The 26828-nt window shown below is 35.1% G+C and overlaps 1 protein-coding gene across 1 annotated transcript in view; it reads right to left on the bottom strand.

Annotated features, from left to right (window-relative positions):
* The window catches only part of LOC131160155 (uncharacterized), a 34960-nt gene that overhangs the window by 3457 nt on the left and 4675 nt on the right, over positions 1-26828 (bottom strand). Inside the window, exons 2-6 of the mRNA XM_058115527.1 lie at positions 21798-21947; positions 20887-21063; positions 17043-17131; positions 16898-16962; positions 15577-15679 (exon numbers count right to left, since the gene is read on the bottom strand). Of these exons, the coding sequence (XP_057971510.1) occupies positions 15577-15679; positions 16898-16962; positions 17043-17131; positions 20887-21063; positions 21798-21947 (584 nt within the window). The remainder of the gene's footprint in view (positions 1-15576; positions 15680-16897; positions 16963-17042; positions 17132-20886; positions 21064-21797; positions 21948-26828) is intronic.

Below are 26828 nucleotides of genomic sequence, written 5' to 3'. Positions count from 1 at the left end.
CTTATCCCTAGTAATGCTTTCTCTATCCGACTAACCTCTCATTCTTATCCCAGTTGCATTATGTTCCTTGTTAGCTTTATAGAGAAGACATTGTGAAGCTCCCTCAAACAAATAGGTGACAAAATTTGAAAAACTCAGCTTCATCTCACAACCAATTCAAGGTATTCGACTTTCATTGGGAAACAATAATGCATCTGTTGATTTCAATTATCCTTACCAACCATCAGCCTTTGTTCTGACAGCACACTGCCCTCCCCAATAAAATACTTCAATTTGAACTCAACTCCAAAATACTATTTTAAAGACACTAAAATAAGCCACTGCTGTTGGGATGTTGATTGCACTTCTTAAGTTTGCCTCAATTGTTGGAACTGAATTTTAATGATTGACAAAACATGCGTGATGAATGACAAAATATATATTATATACCTAATTGAGATAATTAAATTATGTTTGATTATGCTATATGTGAATGTTTTACTATTCAATGATTGTAAAGAGGAAATTCACATATACAGTACATATTGAAAGGGGGAGCATAATGTATAAAATGTTGTCATCATCAAAAATGAAGAGAATGTTGGGAGTTAATTTTTTATGAGTGACAAATCCTGTTGATAACCATGTGATATGTTTGATAATATATGTGTGTGACATGTATTGATCATGTGATATATTCATTTATGTGTGATATGTTATAATTATGTGATAAATATATATGAGTTACAGACTCATTTACAAACTGTCACAAATTCATTCACAGATTCTTACCATAGACTCATTCACAAACTCTGTCACAAAGTCATTTACAAACTCTATCACAAATTCATTTACAGATTCTATCAGACTAATTCACAAACTCTGTCACAAACTCATTTACAAACTCTATTACAGACTCCTTCACAGACTCTCACAGACTCATTCACAAACTTGTTCATAGACTCATTTACAGATCCACTGATGAATGATAGCTTAGTGATATGTTTTTAGTTGAATATTTTTCCTATATCATAACCTGATTATGATCTTGATTAGATTTCTTATTAAGCTAATGGTAAGAGCTTAAATTGATACAATTCAAATTTAAATTCCGATTTGTCTTAACTTCATTGGAATTGCTATATTTGTGGAATATCAAATCCCTAGAACTCATTGAGCTCTAACATTCCCTATCTTAAAGGATTTTCCCATTAGACATGAAAATTCAAACCAAAGCTGGTCTAACTCAATCACAAATATATTTGCAGAGGCAGTCACAAATGCACTTGCAGATGCAGTCACATACTCGCTTGCAGACTTTGTTTCACAGACTCCTTTCTAGATATACTATAGATGTTGAATCTTCCAAAACAAAGTTCTAATGTTTGAAATTCAAATACGAGAATAAAGCATGGATCATTTAACGGCCAGAAGTTTCCTTCTTCAGCTGGACATTAACAATCAACTACGTGAACCTAGAAGAAGATTCCGACCACTCGCCTATATATACTAGCCAAGACTGACTGAAGTGGAGAGAGACACAGCAGATGAGCATAGAAGTCATGCTACTATTTTACACGCTACTATTTGTTCAAATTGGTTGTTTTCCTACTATAACTCGGTTTTATTACATATCCTAACTAATAGGTTGAATCCTTCAACAAGGCTCTTTAAACTCATGGTTTCTGAATCTCATAACTTATTTGAGTGAGCTAGAAAAAGACCTTAAAGGTTTACTACTTTGTTGCTATTTGTCTTGGATGTTATCACGAATTGGGACAGTGTCCTGGAGTGTTTCAGCACTAGGTATTGGGTGTTAACCCAACTGGGACTGTGTTCTTGAAGTGCATAGGCAGAGTGTTTTGGCCAAGGGTCATGACGGAGTTACATTCACCCCATAGAGCTTTATTATACCTGGTGCTATGGCACGGGTGGTAGATAGATGTTCAACAACATAAGACAGTTGTCCTGAATTTGTAATACTACAAGTATTAGTTGAAAGCTCAAACATGTTTGTTTAGAGAGTGGACGTTGATTAAAGACCAAAGCACTATAAAATCTACATATCACTCTTATCTCTCTGTGTTTTATATTTTGATTGTGCACTTTTTTTAAACATCCTTGATCAATCAAATAAATGGTTGGATTGTGAGTTTATATAGTAGTCATCATTGATCAATCGACTTAATGATTGGATTTCAGTCTTCATTTTGAGGGTTTCCATTAACCATATTATTCATTAAGCAATATATACTCTGATTGTGCTTCTCATATTATCAACTAACTTGATAATTTGATAAATCTGTTTGTTATTTTATTTAATCTATTGTTCAATTAACTTAGTGATTCTAAAGATTAAATCATTCATTGAATATTGCATGTGATCCATTAATCAAGTAAGAAAGATTGAAATTTGAATTTATTGTGAAAAAGAAAAAAAAAAGTTTTATATCACCCAATTCAACCCCCCCCCCCCTTCTTGGGTGCCTAACCAGACCAGCATGAATGATCAAGATGATGATGATGATACAACAAATAAAGAAGGCAGAAAAAATATATCCAGCAAAATAGTTAAAAAGGAAGGTATGAAGCAAGAAATCTAGCTATTGACCTTCTTGGACATGAAAAACCATTAGGAAAGTTCAACTATTATGTCCTTACCCAAAATACCAAAACCCTGATGCAACCTCTACATTCCCTCCATATTATCAAAAGGAACTGTTTTTACTAACTGTAGTAATTCAGCCCCATCCAAGAAAGGCCCTTTCTCTCAAGACAAGTCTAACAATCCAGCCTCATCAAAGCAAGACCCTTCCAGCAAGCCTTTTCACTTGTTTACCTGAACGCAACATACTGCACTAATGATTGCCTTCCACTAGAAGACTTTGAGCTCTCATGTTAGAATAAAAAGCAAGTTTGTGTTAGGGATTTAGAAACAATAATCACACACACAAAAATAAGCACAAAAAATAAGAACACCAGATTTACGTGGTTCGGTCTAATGTGACCTACGTTCACGGAGCACACCGGATATACTATAACCTGGGAGAAAAACAAGAGGAGGAGACACACACTCAACTCAACTCTTCTCACACTTTTCTATCTCTCACCTTCAGCACTCTCACACTCCTCGCTCATTCACTTCACCATATTCACATTCACGTACAATTGCTTCATTATATAGCTATATTGAATGGATAGGAAAGCAAGGAAGTAATTAGGATATTTAATGGGTTATCTTTTAGCACACGGGCATTATCATTCTAGCGCATGAAAGTTGGCTCCTCCATGGCTCATTTTCATCTACAACTCATCCTCTTCAAGGCCATTTAATTTTCCGTTTCCATTTAATCCATTTCCATTTCTCCATTTCCATTTCAACTTAACAATCTCTCACTTGGAGATGGAGATACTATCTCAACCAGCATATAGATAATGATGTGCTCAAATCTATTTTCAAGCATGAAGACCAGCTGAAATTGAGCACAACTTCAACTTCTCTGTAGTCACCACCTTTGTCAACATATCTGCCGGATCCCTACTACCTTATATTTTTTCTAGTGTCAACACTCCATCCTCTAATAGAGATCTAACGAAATGATAACGTAATCCAATGTGTTTGGTTCTGAAATGAAATGCAGAGTTTTTTACCAGATGTATCGCACTTTGACTGTCGATGTGCAAAACATTTCTTTCCTGCTTTATTTCGAGCTCTGTTAACAAACCTTGAAGCCAAATCATCTCTTTACTGGCTTCTGTCACTGCTACATACTCAACTTCTTTAGTGGATAAAACAACAATCTTCTATATCTGTGACATCCAACTAACAGCTGTTGTGCCAACAGTGAACACATATCCAATGGTGCTTCTGCAATGATCAATTTCACTTGCAAAATTGACATCAACATATCCTCAAATTTTCAAATCTCCTTTGCCGAAACATAGGCACTTATCAATAGTGCCACGTAAATATCTCAAAAATCCACTTCACTGCTTTCTAGTGAGTCTTCCTTGGATTTGACATAAATACAAATAAAATTGTAATTGACAGACTGACTAACTACTAACTAACAAGAAACTAATTACTAAAAATAGAAAACTAACTAAACAGAATAGAAACCATCGACGATTATAGGACAAACCGTCGACGGTTTCAAACAGAAACAAAACCGACAATAAAAACCAAGGTAACCGTCGACAGTGTCATCAATGGTTTTAGACAGAGAGCAAACTATCGATAAAATCAGTGTAACAATTGACGATTTTATCCTGAAACATCTTGAAGCTTCCTTGTTACACCATGCTGACTTCCAAGCTGGCTTCTTCATTAATATAAATTATAAATTTAATACTCCCCCTTTAGATGGAGTGTAAATATTTATAACACCCATCTTGGAAAGTATATTAGAGAAGAGACTAACTAAGGGGCTTAGTTAATATATCGGCTAACTGACCAGCTGAAGAAACATGTCACGCTATATGCAGTGCAGCCTTATTGTCACAAAAAAGCACAACTGATTTACATTGACGTGCAAGTAAATCTTTCAACAAATGTTGCAGCCAAGTAATTTCACATGTAGTCATTGCCATGGCACGATATTCAGCCTCTATTGTAGACCTAGACACGATATTTTGCTTCTTGTATTTCAATGAAATGAGGGATTGTCCAAGAAACACACAAAAACCAGTAATGGATTTTCTAGTGTCTCCGCATGCAGCCCAATCTGCATCACATAAAGCCTTTAACCATAAATCATTTGCTGATGGAAAGAATAACCCTCGACCAAGATTGCTTTTAATATATCTCAAGACACGACGAGCAGCAGCCAAATGAGCTTCAGAGGGATCTGCAACATACTGACTTAATATTTGAACAGAAAATGACTTGTAATGGTCAAGTAGTGAAGTCTTCCTACTAATCTTCTGAAACAAAGAGGATCAGAGAGAAGCTCTCCTTCTGTTTTGGATAATCTCAAGTCCTGGTCCACAAGAATTAAAGTTGGTTTACATGCTAAATATCAAGATTCAGACAATATTTCGAGAGCGTACTTCCTTTGTGAGACCGCAATGCATTTTGTGGAACGAGCAATCTCAAGACAAAAAAAGTACTTCAAAGGTTTGAGATCTTTGAGCTTAAATTGAGAATAAAGATACTTCCTTAATTAGCTACAGCATCATCCTCATTACTAGTAATGATGATATCATCTACATAAACCAGCAATGCAATAAATGAATTATTTTTTTGTCGAGTGAACAAAGTGTGATCAACTGAAGATTGAACAAACGATGAGCTAGCAAGGCAGAGGAAAACTTTGAGAACCATTGTCTTGATGCTTGCTTAAGACCATACAAAGACTAATGCAGTCTACACACAAGCTGAGAGCTAATGGAATTAGCTTGAGCCAACAATAGAAACTCCCACTGAGCAAATGATCCCTTCAAATTGTAATGAAAATCAGGAGGTAAGGACATGCACGCCTCCTCTTCCGAGTCTCCATGCAAAAATGCATTATTGACATCCAGTTGATGCAAAGACCAATTCTTGGACGCAGCTATGGCTGACAAAACTCGTACAGTAACTAATTTGGCAACTAGTGAAAAAGTTTCCAAGTAGTCCAATCCTTCCTGTTGTATAACTTAGCAACTAATCAAGCCTTGTATCTTTCCATAGAACCATTAGAGTTATATTTAATCTTGTAAACCCATTTACATCCAACAGCTTGCTCGTTAGGAGGTAAGGGAGTTATAGTCCAAGTTTTATTATCTTCCAAAGCCTGAATTTCATCAGCCATGGCATTACACCATCGAGTGTGTTGAATAGCTTGTCGAAAAGATGTTGGTTCTTTTTGCAAAGAAATAGAAAGTGTGAATGCTTTATCAAAACAAGAAAGATTAGAATATGATAGAAAATTTGAAATTGGATATTGAGTACCTAAGAGAAGACCTTTACTCAAAAAATCATATGATAAAGTGGCATCAATATTAGCTAAGTTGCAATGATAGTCTACAAGATATGATGGATTTTTGTTAATTCTAGTGGATTTTCTAATCTTAGGTTGTGAAGTATTAGAATCAAGATTTTGTTGAGAAGTAGTTGGAGATGTAGTATTTACTGGTTCATTTATGGAGGTGGAAATTGTTGTTTTTTGCCCCACATTGGTAGAAAAAGTTGTTTTTGAATTTTTTCTTGGTTTGTCCCAAATTGGTGAGAAGTATTTGTTTGAACTTGAGGTTGAAGCTATATAAAGAGCTCAACTCTCCATTTGTAAAACACACCTCAAAGTTGTACTTTGTCAAGAAGTAGTAAATTGATCGTCAACGACCAAAGACGTAGGTAATTCTGTACCGAACCTCATTAAATTCTTGTCTTATTCTTTTTACTGTCTTTTATTATTAGTTTATGCATTTACTTTAGTTCTTTATATTTTCAATAGCATTAGTTGTAGTATTGGTGTTTGGCACAAGTGGGGTGCCCGGCACAACAATTAGTATCAGAGCTAGGTTGAATAGTGTCGATACGGAGGTGTTCCTCTGTTAGGATCCTTAATTTCACGTTTGATGCTTAAGAAAGACCTTGTCTAAACGAGTGCTCAGAGACCATTGCGGCTCAGTCACTCCCTAGAAGTCGGTCTAGTCAAAGTGGAATTTCATAGGAAAAAAACAGAGCAGACACAGTTGGTACGTAGTATTCATCCTAAGCCTTTTGCTTTGTTGGCTGCTATTGAATATATAGAAGATGGCAGAAACTAGTGCAGCAATAGAAGAAACTCTGTCCACACGAACTCCAACCTCTTAGGCTTCGACATCATCGTCAAAGATGATAGCTAATGCTCGGTTTGAGGTAAAGAAATTTGATGGTACCAATAATTTTGGTATGTGGCAATGTGAGGTGATGGATATCTTGTATCAGCAAGAATTAGATATTACTTTAGATGATAAACCAGTGGATAAGGGTGACAAAGATTGGGAAAAGATCAATCGTTAGGCATGTGGTATGATTCGTCTGTGTCTCGCTAAAAATCAAAAATATTGTGTTTTAAGGGAGACATCTGCAAAGAAATTTTGGAAGACATTGGAAGATACATTTATGACCAAGAGTTTGGAAAATCGGCTCTATTTGAAAAAGAAATTGTTTCGCTTCCAGTATCAACTAGGTATTTTGATTAATGACCACATAAATGCTTTCAATAAAATTTTGGCTGATTTGTTAAATTTGGATGAAAAGGTGAAAGATGAGGATAAAGTCATTTTGTTACTAAACTCTCTCCCTGATGATTATGAACATCTGACCACCACTTTATTGTATGAAAAAGATAAAGTTACTTTTGATGTTGTTTGTACTGCATTGATTAGTACTGAATGCAGAAAGAAGGATCAGAGGGTCCATAAGGAAACAGCAGAAGCACTAACAATAAGGAGACGATCTCAGAGTCGTAAGCCTGGAAGGAGGAATAAATCTCATGGGAGGAGTAAATCTCATGGGAGACCTGCAAAAGTTGAATGCGCATCTTATCGTGAGAGAGGGCATTGGAAGAAAGATTGCCTTAAATTACAGCAGAAGAATAAGAACAAAGCACATTCTAATGTCAATATTGCCAATAATGATGAAAGTGAGTCAGATTTTTATCTTGTTAGAACATTTTCGTCACATTATTTTGGTTAGTGGATTTTGGATTCTGGTTGTTTCTATCACATGTGTCCCAATAGGGAATGGTTTTCTAATTTTGAAGAATTAGATGGTGGAGTTGTTTTTATGGGAAATGATAATACCTGTAAAACAACTGGAATAGGATCAATACAGTTGAAATATCAAGATGGAACTATTAAAACTTTGACTGATGTTAGGTATGTTCCAAGTCTAAAGAAAAATATGATTTCATTGGGTGCCTTGGAATCTAAAGGGTTCACTATCACTTTGAAAAATGGAACCTTAAAGATTAAATCAGGTGCGCTGGTCGTGATGAAAGGAATAAAAAAAATAACTTGTATTCTTTACAAGGTAGTACAGTTATTGGCTCAATAACTTTTGTTTCTGAGAAAAATGCAGGTTCAAATACAACCAGGTTATGGAATATGCGATTGGCACATGCAGGAGAAAAATCTTTGCAACAATTAGCTAAGCAAGGTTTGTTAAAGGGTGCAAAGGTGTGCAAACTTGAATTTTGTGAGCATCGCATTCTGGGAAAACAAACTAAAGTGAAATTTGGCACTGCAATCCACCACATTGAAGGTATTTTAGACTACATCCATACAAATGTATAGGACCACAAAAATGGCTTCATTGGGTGGAATGCATTATTTTGACACTTTTGTTGATGATTTTTCCAGAAGAGTTTGGGTGTATTCTATGAAACATAAAAATGAAGTGTGTGATATTTTCCTTAAGTGAAAAAAATTAGTTGAATCTCAAACTGGCAGAAAGATTAAACGCCTCAGATCAGATAATGGTGGTGAATACACAAGTGACCTATTTATGAAGGTATGTCCGGATGAAGGTATTACTCAACACTTCACAGTTAGAGATACAACACAACAGAATGGGGTGGCAGAGCGCATGAATCAGACTTTGCTAGAGAAAGTTCAATGTATGTTGTCTAATACTGGGTTAGACAAAAGGTTTGGGCTGAGGCTGTTGGATATGCGTGTCATCTCATCAACCGTCTACCATCATCTGCAATAGAGGGAAAAACACCCTATAAGGTATGGTCTAGAAAGCCTGCTAGTGATTATGATTCTTTACATGTATTTGGTACTATGGCTTATTATCATGTTAAAGAATCTAAGTTGGATCCAAGAGCCAAGAAAGCAATATTCTTGGGGATAAGTGCAGGAGTAAAAGGATACCATCTTTGGTGTATTGAGACAAAAAAAAAATGATTTTGCAAGGATGTGACTTTTGATGAACTTGCGATGATGAAGAAAACAATACGCAAAGAGTCACGAGTTGAAGAGAAGACCAGTGGTACTCAACGACAGGTGGAGGTTGAGACAATTTTGGGAAACCCAGTGAGAAATGAGACTGCACAAGGTAACACTCCTATTACGATGGGGATAGTGTACAGGAAGAGGAGATTTCAATTCGAGAATCTTCACAGCAACAAGAATCAATTGTTTCTCAGAGGCCAAGACGAGAAATTCAAAAACCTGCTCAGTATATTGATATGGTGGCCTATGCACTTCCAGTTGTGGTTGATAATGTTCCTTACACTTTCAAATAAGCAATGAAGAACTCTGAATCAGACAAGTGGAAGAGAACGATGGATAAAGAAATGCAGTCTCTTCATCAGAATCAGACTTGGGAGCTAACCCAACAGCCCAAGGGTAAGAAAGCAATTGGTTGCAAATGGGTTTATGTAAAGAAAGAAAGATTTCCATATGCAAATAATGTTCGCTTCAAATCTAGATTGGTAGCTAAGGGCTACACACAGAAGAAAGGCATTGATTATAATGAGGTATTTTCTCCAGTTGTTAAACAGTCTTCCATTCAAATTTTGTTGGCTTTGGTAGCACAATTTGATCTTGAACTAGTTCAGTTCGATGTAAAAACTACATTTTTACATAGTGATTTGGAAGAAGAAATCTATATGACTCAGCCAGATGGATTTCAGGTTACTGGGAAAGAAAATTGGGTATGTAAACTGGGTAAATCGTTGTATGATTTAAAACAGTCTCCAAGGCAGTGGTACAAACGATTTCACCAGTTTATGATGGGTCACAAGTACGTCAGAAATAAACATGATCATTGTGTTTATTTTCGTAGACTACAAAATGGATCTTTTATATATTTACTCTTGTATGTTGATGATATGTTGATAGCTTCAAAGAACAAGGAAGAAATCAACAAGTTGAAAAGTCAATTAAATCAAGAGTTTGAGATGAAAGATCTTGGTGAAGCAAAGAAGATACTTGGCATCGAGATTCGCAGAGACAAAATGAGAGGAAGAGTTAGTTTGTCTCAGAAACAGTATTTGAAGAAGTTAGTACAGGGTTTTGGCATGTCTGAGCAGTCAAAACCAGCAAGCACTCCTCTTGCTCCTCGTTTCAAACTTGGTGCGGCTTTATCTCCTAAATCAGATGAGGAACGTAAGTATATGTCACAGGTTCCTTATGCAAGTGTTGTTGGAAGTCTGATGTATGCAATGGTTTGTACTAGACCTGATATTTCACAAGCTGTTAGTATGGTGAGCAAGTATATGCATGATCCGGGTAAAGGACATTGGCAAGCTCTGAAATGGATTTTGAGATATATTATGAATACGATTGATGTTAGTATAGCATTTGAGAAAATAATACTATTGAACAACGAGTTGTTGGATATGTGGATTCTGATTTTGCAGGAGATCTGGATAAACGTCGATCAACTACTGAATATGTTTTTTCATTTTCTAATGATCCAGTGAGTTGGAGATCCATCTTACAATCTACCATTACCTTGTCTACAACAAAAGCAGAGTACATGACAGCTTCGGAGGCTGTTAAGGAAGCAATTTGGTTGTAGGGTTTACTTGAAAATCTGAGAGTTGTTCAGAAGCACATGTTGTGTTCTGTGATAGCCAGAGTGTAATTCATTTGGCAAGGAACCAAGTCTTACCATGCAAAAACGAAGCACATCAACGTTCGGTTTCATTTTATGCAGGATATTATTGATGGAGACAAGATACTTCTTCAAAAGATTGATACAACTGAAAATCCCGCAAATATATTGACCAAGATTGTGACAACAATCAAGTTCAAACATTGTTTGGACTTGATCAATATACTACAAGTTTGAATATTCTTGGAAGGCGTCGATGATGTAGAACTCCAGAAAATGTTTGTGACTAAAAAATTTGTTGAATTTATCGTCAAGGTGGAGATTTGTTGTTTTTTGTCCCACATTGGTAGAATAGTTCCACACTAGTAGAAAAAGTTGTTTTTGAATTTTTTCTTTGTTCATCCCACATTGGTGAGAAGTGTTTTTTTGGACTTGAGGTTGAAGCTATATACAGAGCTCAACTCTCCATTTGTAAAACACACCTCAAAGTTGTACTTTGTCAAGAAGTAGTGGATTGATCATCGGCGCCCAAGGACATAGGTAATTCTGTACCGAACCTCATTAAATTCTTTTTCTTGTTCTTTTTACTATCTTTTATTATTAGTTTCTGCATTTGCTTTAGTTCTTTATATTTTCAATAGCATTAGTTGTAGTATTGGTGTTTGGCACAAGTGGGGTGTCTGGCACAACAGAAATAGTATCAACCGGATCTGAAGGAATGTTTAAAATAGTCTGAATTATAAGATATTTGAATATATCAATAGGAACAAGATCATCTTTTTTAGGAACTAGTATGACTACAGACGTAGTGGGTAGATCATGACCAGTTTTGAATGGATATATAGATTCTCAAAAAATTACATCTCTAGATATGAAAATGACATTGGTTTCTAAATCATAGAGTTTGTATCCCTTGGTGCCATATGGATATCCAAGAAAAACACAAGGATGAGCTCTAAGTGCAAATTTAGAACAATTATGAGATAGAGTAGATGCAAAATAGAGACAACCAAATACTCTAAGATGAGTATAAATTGGTGGTTTTGAGAATAACGCCTCATATGGTGTTTTATCAGATAAAAGAGGAGAAGGTGTTCTATTTATTAAGTAAGCTACTGTGAGAACACATTCACTCCAGAAAACAAGGGGTAAATTGGCATGGAATTTAAGAGATCTTGCCACATTTAATAGATGTTGATGCTTACGCTCAACTACACCATTTTGTTGAGGTGTAGCGACACATGTTTGCCAATGCAAGACTCCTTTAGAAGAGTAGAATTCAGGCATATCAAACTCAGCCCCTCTATCAATCCTTATAGTTTTGATATGAATATCAAATTGTGTCTCTATGAATTTAAAAATTGATTGAACTTGAGAGTGAGGGTCAGATTTTTTGTTCATAGATATACCCAAGTACAACGTGAATGATCATCCACGATTGTAAGAAAATATCTAAAACCAGTAATCGACTCAACAAAGAAAGGACCCCAGGTATCACAATGTATCAAATCGAAATTTTTATTTCTGATGGAATGACTAGTATTGAATGGCAATCTTTTATGTTTTGCTAATGGACAGACATTACAATTGAAATCTGAAGAAATATGTATATCTAGGAGACATCTTTTGTAGCGTTTGAATCTTATGAAGAGAAGGATGGCCTAGTCTAAAATGTCAAAGATCAAAAGAGGGAAGATTTACAGTGGAAGTGAAATTTTCAGCAGAAAAAAAACTAGAATTATAGTCCAGCTACTTGCTTAGCCACTCCAATTGTCTTCCATGAGTGTAGGTCCTGAATAAAACAAGAATGAGAAAGAAACAGCAAACAACATGAATTTTATGTGAGTCTTTTGACTGAAATGAGATTAAAAGAGAAAGTGGGACATACAAAACATTATGAAGAACTAATGAATCTGATATTTTCACGATTCCGATATGTGTAACAGGAACACATGTTCCATTAGGCAATTTAACTTACGTGTTTATAACAAAGGTAATTGCAGTGAGATGCGAAATAGAACTAACCATGTGATCAATAGCACCACTATCAATTATCCATGAACTGGATTGCTTAGAAACAAAATCAGGTAGATTAATCATACCTGATAAACTCAGAGTTTGAAACAGTAGATGATTTGCTCATAGCATTCATGGCTATGGGTTGAGATGTTTGTGAAGAGGGTTGTTGGCACTATTCTTTGGTGAAAGGAAACTGAGGATTTGTGGAGGAACAATCTGGGTCATTGGAAGATAATGAAACTTGATGCGCAGAAGATGTTTTGGTTCTTGGATTCTAAAGATATCTAGGTGGATATATGTTGGTGTGCGGCAGTCCCACATCGCCTCTATGGGCAGTCCCAAGCCAATATAAGATCCTCTTAATTCTCTCTCCTTGACACCTAGGTTTTGAGGATAAGCTCTTTAACTTGGTATCAGAGCTGGTTACCAAGAGGTCCTGGTTCTAGTCTCGTCGCCCGCATTTATTCTGTGGTATTTAAAAATTTATTATGTGTTTATCTCTGCAAGTGTTGTTGGCCTGCACGTGCAGGGGAGTTTTAAAGCTTGATATACATTGTTGACTCACAACCTAAAAGCTTAAGCTTTTAGGTAAATTGGTAATCTAACACTAGTATCAAAACTATGATTCAACATGTAACTTGTAGCATTTGTCAACCGTATGCCCAGTGAGACCACAATGAGTACAAACTAGCCTGGAACGTTGCTTATGATGATTTTTGGCTATTGTTCCAAGAACATTCTTACTAAATAAAGTAGCAGTCTCAATCATCAAGGATGATCCCACCACCTTTCTTTGTTCTTCTTGTAAAGTGAGAGATAAAACTCTATCAATGGATGGCATTGGATCCATGAGCAGAATTTGCCCTCAAATATGTGTAAAAGAATCATTTAAACCCATCATAAATTGAACAACATATTCCTTTTGATGTTGCTCAATCACTATTTTTAAAGCTCCACAAGAACATCCTGGATTGCAAGAATAGCTAGGAATTGGTTTCACAATAGAAAATTCATCCCATACAACTTTCAATTTCGTGTAATAAGAACTAAAAAAAGATTGATCTTGAACTACTAAAGCAAGATCTTTCTTGAGTTGAAACAAACTGGGGCCATTACCTTGTGTGAATCTGATTTTCAGATTCCTCCAAACTTCTTCAGCAATCGATGTGCTGATAACACTGGCAGCAATTTCTTGTGTGAGAGAATTCAAGATCCATGAAAGGAACATGTTGTTGCAACGAAACCACAAAATGTACAATGGATCAGACTAATCTTCAACCAGAAAAAATGTTCCATCCACAAAACCCGTCTTGTTCTTGGCATTGAGAGCTATGAACATTGATATGCTCCATGTATAATAGTTCTCACCATTCAAAGGCTGAGAAACCAAGATTGAACCAAGGCTTTCTCCATGATGAAGAAAATATGGATTGCAAAAATCTTCGATCAAAAAACAAGAACTTTGCTCTAATACCATGTCAAAATAAAGGAAGTAGTATACTACAAGAAACAAAGAAGGAAAAACAGAATCTTGGAGAGGAAAAATGAATCTCTCACTTGTATTATTTCTTGCATACATACATGTACATCAATAGTCCTCATATATATACATATAAAATTGTAAATGACAAACCAACTAACTACCAACTAACAAGAAACTAATTACCGAAAACAGAAAACTAACTTAACAGAAGGGAAATCGTCAATGGTTATAAGGCAAACCATCGATGGTTTCAGACAGAAACGAAACCAATGATAAAAAACGAGCAAACTGTTGATAAAATCAATGTAACCGTTGACAGTTTCGTCACGGTTTTATCCTGAAACATCCTGAAGCTTCCTTGTTACACCATGCTGGCTTCTTCATTAATATAAGTCATAAATTTAATAACATTGGATTTAAATGGACACCATAGCGGGCATCGCTGCTCTAGGTGTCCAATGGATACTTCATCAATTTACAGCCAGGTCCTCCATTGTCAAAAAATATTATAACATGTTTTTTACCTCCCAATTGGCTAGTTTCATTGAACAGGAAATGCCACCTATACCAAAGGGGGGCATTCTCTAGGGGTTGTTTGGTATCATTGTCAAAAATTATAAAAACAAAAAATTAGAACAAAAACTAAAAACCAGAAATAAAAGCTAAAAACCAAAAACCAACAACTTATTTAGTTAATACTTATAAAAGTAAAAAAAAAATTAAATATTGAACAAATGTCATTGTTTTCATTAAATCAAATAGAAATATATATATATATATATATATATATGATTTAAATAATAATAAAAAACAGGAAATTAGAAAACATTATAATGAAAATAGAAATCATTATATTTCATAATTCACTTTTTAGTGCTACAAGAACAATCTTATTGTACATGAAAATTGAAAAATAGTAAAAATGTTTTTTTTTAAATTTATTTACTTTTTTATTTTAATTATATTTTGAAGTCACATATTCATTTTATTTGAATTTTAATTAAAATATATGTATAAAATGAATTATTTAATTCACAAAATTCAACTTTGCATATTAAAACAAAACAGCTAAAAACCGAACAGCTACACAAACAAATGTGCTCTCATAGTCTTTGGTCTTCTTGAAATAAAAGAACCAACTTAGAGGAAAATCCAAAATGACTTTCAAAAACACCCAGAAACCCTAAAATGGGACAAGAGAGGCTCCCAAAACAAGTAGGATACCAGACAATGCAATGCTAAATGTTCTCCATCATCATAAATTTACTTACACAAGCAAAACAATTGGGCATTCATCAACATGGAAATACTAAAACATGCACTTGAAGGGAGGTGAGGGGAGGATATAAAAACATTAAACCTACCAAGTGGTTAATAGCATTTCTTTTTCCACTCCAAAATGCTATAATGAAACACACATCATGCATATTAACTTCAGCAAGAAAATTCAGAACCATTGCTTTTCATATAAAATTCCCTTTCTGATAGGAAACATGCAAAACAATCATTATTCTTATCAAAATTAGGTCAACTGTTACTCAATGAGAGTATAAAGTTTTACCTTGCAACGATCACATAGCTTGACACCGTGAAATGTTAACTTGTTTATCTTCATATCCTTCCACAAGTCCTCAGAAAATGGCTGACAACCATCAACAAGGATGCTGCAACATTGAATTATTAGACTGACAATTTCCAAGGTTTGAAAACAAAGTTGCTGGGAAAAAGCAGCACAAATCACATGTGAATGGATTTAAATAAAAATAAATGAATAAATAATCAGTCATGATTTCTGAATGAAGTTTAAGAAAACACAGAATAATTCAAGTACGTCTTTGGCTCTAACAAGTAACTGGTTTGGGTTCGGAGAGATGCTTGCCCCGAAAAGTAGTACATTATCCTTGTTATGTATATTAAGGCGGTCGCATGTCAAAGACGTGAGGAAAAGAAGATTAATAATAGATAGGTGAGGAAGAATTCAGAGTTGTCCCACATTGACAGGGAGAAAGAAATTGGAGCACTTTGCCCAAGACCCAAAGGCTTAAGCTTTTGGTTAATATGGTGCTTATCCATATATATAAGGCCTTGTGCCAGCCCCTTGATCGCTTGACATGGCCAAAGGCATGGAGACAATTAGCTCATATGCCGAGGCTGCATCAAGAGCTAGTCTGTCATGGGTTAAGTGTGGCCTGACAGAACATGGAGAGAGAAACAAACGATAAATACCCATTACAGGAAATACAATAATTTTTAAACACCATGCGACAAAAGCAGGCAACAATACTAGAACCCAAGACTTCCTGGTTACCAGCTCTGATATCAAGCTAAATGCTTAAGCTGTTAGGTTGTGGGCCACCAATGTTTGTCAAGCTTTAACATAGATTAATCACTATGTTGCTTTTTTGAAACACATAGCATTCTCATTCAATGGTTGTTGAAGTGCATCACTGCATGCTCAGCATGGTTAGAGATGGACATGGTTGCGGCCATAGTCTCTGACCACACTACTGCACTCACTAGTTTCGATTATGCTGCAAGATATTTGGGCAGTTAAACTGGTGGCTTGTCAAATGCACCATATGTTATGTAGCTACATGCCTATGTTGCTCCAGTAAATTTTGTAGTGGTGTGCATGCTTTTTCTGCCTTTCCGCTTGCATGATAATAAACTTAAACCAATTAATATGATTGTAGAGGATTGGCTGAACCAAGTGGGGCTTGGCGCCATCATAGTGAGGAAAAATTCATAGTTAGACCATGTAACACCGAGATGCCTGCTAGCCCAACAATACAAATATCTAGATGCTATAAATTAAATTGCGGCACAAACTTCTACCATATACATATAATAAATAAATATATATATATATATATATATTTTACTTGGGTCTAAAACGGTTGATTGGCATTGGCTCCTTGAGAAGCTCATTCAGTGCATCCATTGAACCCTACAAAAGATACATTTGACAAAATTCAGAACTTAGATATTAAAAAACACCAAAGTCTGTTTGCATTTCAAATGACTAACCTGGGATATCATCAAGAATGGATACCCATCAGTAAAAGTAGTTTTGAATCCATTAGCATACTGAGGATCAACGGCCCTAGTTTCTGATGCTGCATCAAAAACATTGCAGCCAACATTATCATCATTCAATTGTTAAATTACTCAAGCTTTTTTAACTTCAGCCCTTTTCTTGTCCAGTAACAAGTTCAACTGACACACATGAATAAAACAGAGTTAGAGGAATGCATTTTCATAGGGCAACCAAAGAAAAAAAAAACTTAATAACTGCAAACTCTTCAGACTAAGTGAAGAAGATTTCTTTAACAAAAATCAGAACCTAGCTAAAACAACTTTGAGCATCTGCAGGAGCATGCGAGAGGAGAGAGAGAGAGAGAGAGAGAGAACTAGTGCAACTGTACCAAAAAAGGACATAAAAGAATCGTGGGACCATTAAAAACAACCCCTGTTTTCACAATACGGAAATGAACGGACATCTGAACTCTGTAATCCAGAGACCAGGAGGGGATTGATGTCAAGAGGTGAAGCTAATACAGAAGAAAAAACAACAACAACAACAACAACAACAAAACCAAGCCTTAGTCCCACTAAGTGGGGTCGGCTATATGAATCCTTTTCCTCCAATTTATGCAATCATGAACCATTTCTTTTGATAGATTCAAAGATATTAAATCCTTACTCACTATCTCCTCCCAAGTTATTTTAGGTCTACCCCTACCCCTTCTACTGCCCCCCACAGTAACTAAGTCACTCTTCCTCACAGGTGCACTATAAGGCCTACGTTGCAAGTGTCCATACCATCTGAGTCGTCCTTCCCTTATCTTATCTTCTATAGGAGCTACACCTAACTTACCACGAATATGTTCATTCCTTAATTTATCTTTTAATGTTATACCACTCATCCATCTAAGCATCCTCATCTCGGCAACTTTTACTTTTGGATATTATGTTTCTTCGTCGCCCAACATTCTGATCCATATAGCATAGCTGGTTTTATAGCTGTCCTATAAAACTTCCCTTTCAATTTTAAGGGTATTCTACGATCACATAGAACACTTGAAGAACTTCTCCATTTTACCCAACCTGCTTTAACTCTATGCATTACATCATCTTCAATTTCTCCTTCAGCTTGCATAATAGATCCAAGGTATCGAAATCTACAAGTGCTATTTATTTCTTCATCATCAAGTTTAACTTTGTCTCTAATATTCTTCCTATCATTACTAAAATTACATTTCATATATTCTGTTTTATTTCTACTTATCTTAAAGCCTCTAGATTCCAAAGCTTCTTTCCATAATTCTAACTCAACCTCTACTCCATCCCTAATTTCGTCAATTAATACAATATCATCTGCAAACAACATACACCATGGAACCTCCTTTTGAATACTCTTAGTCAATTGGTCCATCACAAAAGCAAAAAGATAAGGACTCAAAGCAGATCCTTGATGTACACCTATGGTAATTGGAAATTCTCTAGTTTCTCCATCTATAGTCTTTACACTAGTCATTACTCCATCGTACATATCCCTAATGACATCGGTATACCTACAACATACACCCTTTTTTTCTAAAACCCACCATAGAACTTTCCTAGGTATCCTATCATATGCTTTCTCAAGGTCAATAAATATCATATGCAAGTCCCTCTTCTTTTCCCTAAACTTTTCCATTAATCTTCTTAAAAGATAAATAGCTTCTGTGGTAGATCTCCCAAGCATAAAACCAAATTGATTTTCTGAGATCTTCGTTTCCAACCTTAATCTTTGTTCAACTACTCTTTCCCATAGTTTCATCGTATGACTCATAAGTTTAATTCCACAATAGTTATTTCAATTTTGAATATCTCCTTTATTTTTGTATATAGGTATTAAAGTGCTTTTCCTCCATTCAACTGGCATTTTCTTAGTTTTTACAATTGTATTAAATAAATTAGTTAACCATATAATTCCGTTATCACCCAAGCATTTCCAAACTTCAATTGGGATGTTATCTGGTCCCATAGCTTTCCCATTTTTCATCTTTTTTTAGTGCAAACTTAACTTCGTTAACTCTAATTTTTTGAATAAATCTTATATTTTTAGTCTTTTCCTCATTTGACAATTCTAAATTTAAGCCTTCTATTTGGTTTTCGTTAAACAACTTACTAAAGTAACTTCGCCATCTTTCTTTAATATCTTTGTCCTTAACCAAGACAATATCATCCACTTTTTATACATTTTACATTTCCTAAGTCCTTGTTCTTCCTTTTTCTAGCTTTAGCAAGTTTAAATATATCTCTTTCCCCTTCTTTTGTACCTATTCTATCATACAAACTATTAAATGATCTATATTTAGCTTCATTAACGGCCCTTTTTGCATCTTTTCTTGCCTCCTTATATTTTTCAAAGTTATCGCGGTTTCTACATTTTTGCCACGTTTTATACCAAATTCTTTTTGTCTTTATGATTTTTTGTACATCTTTATCCCACCACCAACTTTCTTTGCTATTTGAGAATCTTCCCCTAGATTCGCCTAAAATCTCTTTTGCTATCTTTTTAATAGAGCTAGCTAATCTATTCCAAAGAGTATTTGAATCTATCCCATCCTCTAAGGTCCAATCCCCATCTTTGATCATTTTATCTTTAAATTTTATTATATTTTCTCCTTTTAGGTTCCACCATCTAGTTCTCCTACACTGGTTTATTTTATCCTTTTTCTTCCATTTTTTAATGCATATATCTAACACTAAGACTCTATGTTGTGTAGTTAGACTTTCACCTGGAATAACTTTACAATCCTTACATGATACACAATCTACCCTCCTAGTTAAAAAAAAATCTATTTGACTTCTATTTTGTCCACTTTTAAAGGTTATTAAGTGTTCTTCTCTCTTCTTAAAGCAAGTATTCATTATACTAAAATCATATGACATAACAAAGTCTAAGATCATCTCCCCAGACTCATTTTTGTCTCCATATCCATATCCTCTATGTATCCTTTCATAATTTTTATTATCTCTTCCAACGTGTCCATTCAAATCTCCTCCTATAAATATTTTCTCAGTCCCTGGTATGCCTTGTATAATACTATCCATATCTTCCCAAAATTGTCTCTTAAGATTTTCTTCTAAGCCAACTTGAGGAGCATAAGCACTAATGATATTTATTATCTCTTGTCCTAATACTATTTTGATTTTTATAATTCTATCCCTTACTCTAATTACATCCACAATGCTATCTTTTAAGTTTTTGTCTATAATAATGCCTACTCCATTCTTATGTTTTTCTTTTCCAGTATACCAAAGTTTAAAACCTGATTTATCGATTTCTCTAGCTTTCTCCCCCACCCACTTAGTTTCTTGAAGGCAAATTATATTAATTCTTCTTCTAATCATTGTATCGACAATTTCCATGCTTTTACCCGTAAGTGTCCCTATATTCCAAGTTGCTAATCTAATCCTAGTTTCCTGAACTAACGTCTTTACCTGCCCACGTCCAGAATGATGCAGGAACCCTCGCATATTTGACACCGTAGGTCAAACAGAACATTGATGTGAGTTGTGCTTCTTTTCAAGCCCAAAAAAAGTGGTATTCACGACTTGTTACACCAAATAATTTAAGAAAAAAATCTCCTCCAAATTAATCAAAGCATAACACAGTTTAGAAATATTTCATTTACCAAAACTAATATGAGCATTTTAATTAATAATTTTGAAAAGAATGGAATCTGATGAAACAGAAAAAAAGAGCATAAGACCATTTGGATTATATGAAAGCAAAGGATTAAAAATAAAAGGTAGAAAATTTCACATCACTTGCTTAAAGACGCTACTTTTTATATGCAACTAGGGTGCTAACTAGTACCTGCATTAAAACGCACTAGTCGAGTAGGTTTCCCTAAAAAATTTGAGAACCAATTCGCTGCTTCTTCTCCCTCATCAAATACTGAACCAGACCACTCCCACACAGTGACACCATCAACAACTGGGCCTGATTTACTTAAAGGAACCTTTAGCACATCCATCCCAGGGGCCCTTAGCACTGTAAGAGAAAAAATGGAAGAAAATTATAGACAAAAAATCAGTAGCACACTTAGAAATACATTATATAGGGGTAATTTACAAAGGGATGAAAAGGCAGTAAATTAATTACTGACGCATACCACTGTTTAAGAAAGATGAGCAAGGCTACTAAGCAAACACATGAACATGCATGCACACGCACATACAGAGAGAGAGAGAGAGAGAATGCATCTGTGTGAGTGAGTTGCTATTCTTTGGCCACATTCCCTTTCAGCCAAAAAATTTAAGAAAAATTTACTGGCAACTGCTATTATAGATTTTTTGGTCCAATATGATAAATACTTAGATCTTCCTAAATACATGAACTTCAATCATAGAATGGATATTGTTCAAATTTGAAACTATATATGTATATATATTATATATATAAAGTTTACTAGATCTAGTCATGAATGTCAAAAAAGATGTCCCAAAATGGCCAGAATCTCCAGTTCATTGATAAACACCACCAAAACTTGCCAGATTTTAATTTACATTAATAATGAAAGCCCGCTCTAAGATTCTTTTTTACAATAAAATAAAATAAATGTAAAAGCAATATTATTATTATTTGACCAGAAGGGTTCATCTCAAACATCAAAACATGACCAGAGGAAATATATTCTAAATTGAAAACCATACCTGCAAGAAATTTCATCAAAAAACAGAAACATAAATTCATAAGAATGTTTAAACATAAAATAATGATTTTACCTAAATAGGAGCTTCTCGTTGGTTCCCAACCCTCTAGAAAAGCCTCCTTTGGCAACTCTACCTCAACTAGAGCGAGCTTTGGATCAACTCTTTGAGTACATGCCCTCCCTTTGGAATTTATGACTACCCATTCTCTATCCCATCGGAATCCTGCCCATTTAAGAAAAAAACAAATGAGATACATTGGCAGTTCTGAGATTCAAATTTTTATTTATTTACACTACCAAGTGCAGTGCACGACTCATGTCAAACAATTTTAATTTTCTACTCAAGTCCAAATAAAAATTAGTATTGGGCCTTTTTTAAGCTTGCAATGTTTCTAAATCAACAAAAATACTACTTCCAGAAATAATAATAATAATAATAATAATAATAATAATAATACCCTAGAATATTGATTCCTAAATAATAACATCCTAGAATCATGAAAATCCTGACAAGATACCCTAAATTAAAAAAAAAAAAAATGAGAATATAATAAAAACGAGAAAAGTAAAATAGCTCTTGTTTGCATACTGCATCGAAGTGTTTCTTGTCATTTTACGTGAACAAGTTGAAGAGGAACATCATGTTGTGTCGGGCACCCCACTTGTGCCAAACACCAATACTACAACTAATGCTATTGAAAATATAAAAAACTAAAGCAAATGCATAAACTAATAATAAAAGACAGTAAAAAGAACAAGACAAAAATTTAACGAGATTCAGTACAAATATACCTACGTCCTCGGGCGCCGATGATCAATCCACTACTTTTTGACAAAGTACAACTTTGAGGTGTGTTTTACAAATGGAGAGTTGAGCTCTTTATATAGCTTCGACCTCAAGTTTAAAAAACACTTCTCACCAATGTGGGACAAACAAAGAAAAAATTCAAAACAACTTTTTCTACCAATGTGGAACTATTCTACCAATATGGGACAAAAAACAACAAAACTCCACCGTGACGATAAATTCAACAAATTTTTCAGTTACCAACATTTTCTGGAGTTCCACATCATCGGCGCCTTCCAAAAATATTAAGACATGTAGGATATTGATCAAGGCCAAACAATGTTTGAACTTGATTGTTGTCACAATCTTGATCAACATATCTGCGGAATTTTCAACTATAGCAATCTTCTGAAGAAGTATCCTACCTCCATAAATAATATCCCACATAAAATGAAACCAAACGTCGATGTGCTTTGTTCGTGCATGGTAGACTTGGTTTTTTGCCAAATAAATAGCACTCTGGCTATCACAGAACACAACAATATGCTTCTGAACAACTCTCAAATTTTCAAGTAAATCCTGCAACCAAATAGCTTCCTTAACAACCTCTGAAGCTGGCATGTACTCTGCTTCTGTTGTATACAAGGCAATGGTAGATTGGGCAATGGTAGACTGTAAGGTAGACCTCCAACTCACTGGACCATTAGCAAACGTAAAAACATATCCAGTAGTTGATCGACGTTTATCCAGATCTCTTGCAAAATCAGAATCCACATATCCAACAACCCATTGTTCAATAGTATTATTTTTCTCAAATACTATACCAATATTAATCGTATTCATAATATATCTCAAAATCCATTTCACAGCTTGCCAATGTCCTTTACCCGGATCATCCATATACTTGCTCACCATACTAACAGCTTGTGAAATATCAGGTCTAGTACAAACTATTACATACATCAGACTACCAACAGCACTTGCATAAGGAACTTGTGGCATATACTTACGTTCCTCGTCTGATTTAGAAGATAAAGTTGCACTAAGTTTGAAATAAGAAGCAAGAGGAGTGCTTCCTGGTTTTGACTGCTCAGGCATGCCAAAACTCTATACTACCTTCTTCAAATACTGTTTCTAAGACAAACTAACTCCTCCTCTCATTCTGTCTCTGCGAATCTTCATGCCAAGTATCTTCTTTGCTTCACCAAGATCTTTCATCTCAAACTCTTGATTTAACTGACTTTTCAACTTGTTGATTTCTTCCCTGTTCTTTGAAGCTATCAACATATCATCAACATACAAGAGTAAATATATAAAAATCCATTTTGTAGTTTGCGAAAATAAACACAATGATCATGTTTAATTCTGATGTATTTCTGACCCATCATAAACTGATGAAATCGTTTGTACCACTGTCTTGGAGACTGTTTTAAACCATACAACAATTTACCCAGTTTACATACCCAATTTTCTTTTCCAGTAGCATGAAATTCATCTAGCTAAGTCATATAGATTTCCTCTTCCGAATCACCATGTAAAAATGCAGTTTTTACATCGAGCTGATCTAGTTCAAGATCAAATTATGCTACCAAAGCCAACAAAATTCGAATGGAAGAATGTTTAACAACTGGAGAAAATACCTCATTATAATCAATGCCTTCCTTCTGTGTGTAGCCCTTAGCTACCAATCTAGCTTTGAAGCGAACATTATTTGCATCTGGAAATCCTTCTTTCTTTACATAAACTCATTTGCAACAAATTGCTTTCTTACCCTTGGGCAGCTAGGCTAGCTCCCAAGTCTGATTCTAATGAACAGCATTCTTCATCCATCACTCTTTTCCACATATCTAATTCAGAGTTCGTCATTGCTTCTTTGAAAGTGCAAGGAACATTACCTCCACAACTGGAAGTGCATAGGCCACCATATCAATATACCGAGTAGGTTTTTGAATCTCTCGTCTTGGCCTCTGAGAAACAATTTATTCTTGTTGCTGTGAAGATTTTCGAATTGAAATCTCCTCTTCTTGTACACAATTTCCCACCGTAACAGGAGAGTTACCTTGTGTAGCCTTATTTCTCACTAGGTTTCCCAAAATTGTCTCAACCTCCACTTGTTGAGTACCACTAGTCTTCTCTTCAACTCGTGACTCCTTGCGTATTGTTTCTTCATCATCGCAAATTTATCAAAAGTCACCTCCCTCCTTAAAATCATTTTTTTCATCTCTAGACACCAAAGACGGTATCCTTTTACTCCTGCACTAATTCCCAAGAATATTGTTTTCTTTGCTCTTGGATCCAACTTAGATTCTTTAACATGATAATAAGTCATAGTACCAAAAACATGTAAAGAATAATAATCACTAGGAGGCTTTCCATATCAGACCTTGTAGGGTGCTTTTCCCCCTATTGCAGATGATGGTAGACGGTTGATGAGATGACACGCATATCTAACAATCTCAACCCAAAACCTTTTGTCTAACCCAACATTAGACAACATACATCGAACTTTCTCCAGCAAAGTCTGATTCATGCGCTCTGCCACCCAATTCTGCTATGGTTTATCTCTAACCGTGAAGTGTCGAGAATTACCTTCATCCTGACATACCTTCATAAATGGGTCACTCGTGTATTCATCACCATTATCTGATCTGAGCTGTTTAATCTTTCAGCTAGTTTGAGTTTCAACTCATTTTTTCCACCTAAGGAAAATATCACACACTTCATTTTTATGCTTCATAAAATACACCCAAACTCTTCTGGAAAAATCATCAACAAAAGTGATAAAATAATGCATACAACCCAATGAAGCCTTTTTTGTGGGCCCTCATACATTTGTATGGATGTAATCTAAAATACCTTCAATGTGGTGGATTGCAGTGCCAAATTTCACTCTAGTCTATTTTCCCAGAATGCAATGCTCACAAAATTCAAGTTTGCACACCTTTGCATCCTTCAACAAACCTCACTTAGCTAATTGTTGCAAAGATTTTTCTCCTGCATGTGTCAATCGCATATGTCATAACCTGGTTGTATCTGAGCCTACATTTTTCTCAGAAACAACAGTTGTTGAGCCAATAACTGTACTACCTTATAAATAATACAAGTTATTTTTCCTTTTTTCATCACCACCAACGCACCTGATTTAATCTTTAAGGTTCCATCTTTCAAAGTGATAATGAACCCTTTAGATTCTAAGGCACCCAATGAAATCAGATTTTTCTTTAGGCTCGGAACATACCTAAAATCAATCAAGGTTTTAATAGTTCCATCTTGACATTTCAACTATATTGATCCTATTCCAACTGTTTTATCATTTCCCATAAAAACAACTCCACCATCTAATTCTTCAAAATTAGAAAACCATTCCTTATTGAGACACATGTGATAGGAACAACTAGAATCCAAAATCCACTCACCAAAATAATGTGACGAAGATGTTCTAACAAGAGAAAAATCTGACTCACTTCCATCATCATTGGCAATATTGAAATTAGAATGTGCTTTGCCCTTATTCTTCTACTGTAATTTAGGGCAATCTTTCTTCCAATGTCCTCTCTCACGACAAAAGGCGCATTCATCTTTAGCAAGTCTCCCGTGAGATTTACTCCTCCCATGAGATTTACTCCTCCTTCCAGGCTTACGACTCTGAGAATGTCCCCTTATTATTAGTGCTTCTGCTGTTTTCTTATGGACCCTCTGATCATTCTTTCCGCATTCAGTACTAATCAATGCAGTACAAACAGCATCAAAAGTAACTTTATCTTTCCCATACAATAAAGTGGTGGTCAAATGTTCATAATCATCGGGGAGAGAGTTCAGTAACAACATGGTTTTATCCTCATCTTTCACATTTTCATCCAAATTTAACAAATCAGCCAAAATTTTATTGAAAGCATTTATGTGGTCATTAATCGAAATACCTGGTTGATACTGGAATCAAAACAATTTTTTTTTCAAATTGAGCCGATTTTCTAAATTCTTGGTCATAAATGTATCTTCCAATATCTTTCACAATTTCTTTGTAGATGTCTCTCTCATAACACAATATTTCTAATTTTTAGTGAGACACAGACGAATCGTACCACATGCCTAACGATTAATCTTTTCCCAATCTCTGTCACTCATATCCACTGGTTTATCATCTAAAGCAATATCCAATTCTTGTTGATACAAAAAGTCGATCACCTCACATTGTCACATACCAAAATTATTGGTACCATTAAATTTCTTCACCTCAAACCGAGCAGTAGCTATCGTCTTTGACGATGATGTCGAAGCTAAAGGGGTTGGAGTTCGTGTGGATAGAGTTTCTTCTAC

Source organism: Malania oleifera, chromosome 7 (genome assembly GCF_029873635.1).
Source record: "Malania oleifera isolate guangnan ecotype guangnan chromosome 7, ASM2987363v1, whole genome shotgun sequence".
In the NCBI taxonomy this organism is placed as follows: Eukaryota; Viridiplantae; Streptophyta; class Magnoliopsida; order Santalales; family Ximeniaceae; genus Malania; species Malania oleifera.
Note: the sequence above shows the minus strand (reverse complement) of the source record. Positions and strands in the feature narration are given on the sequence as shown.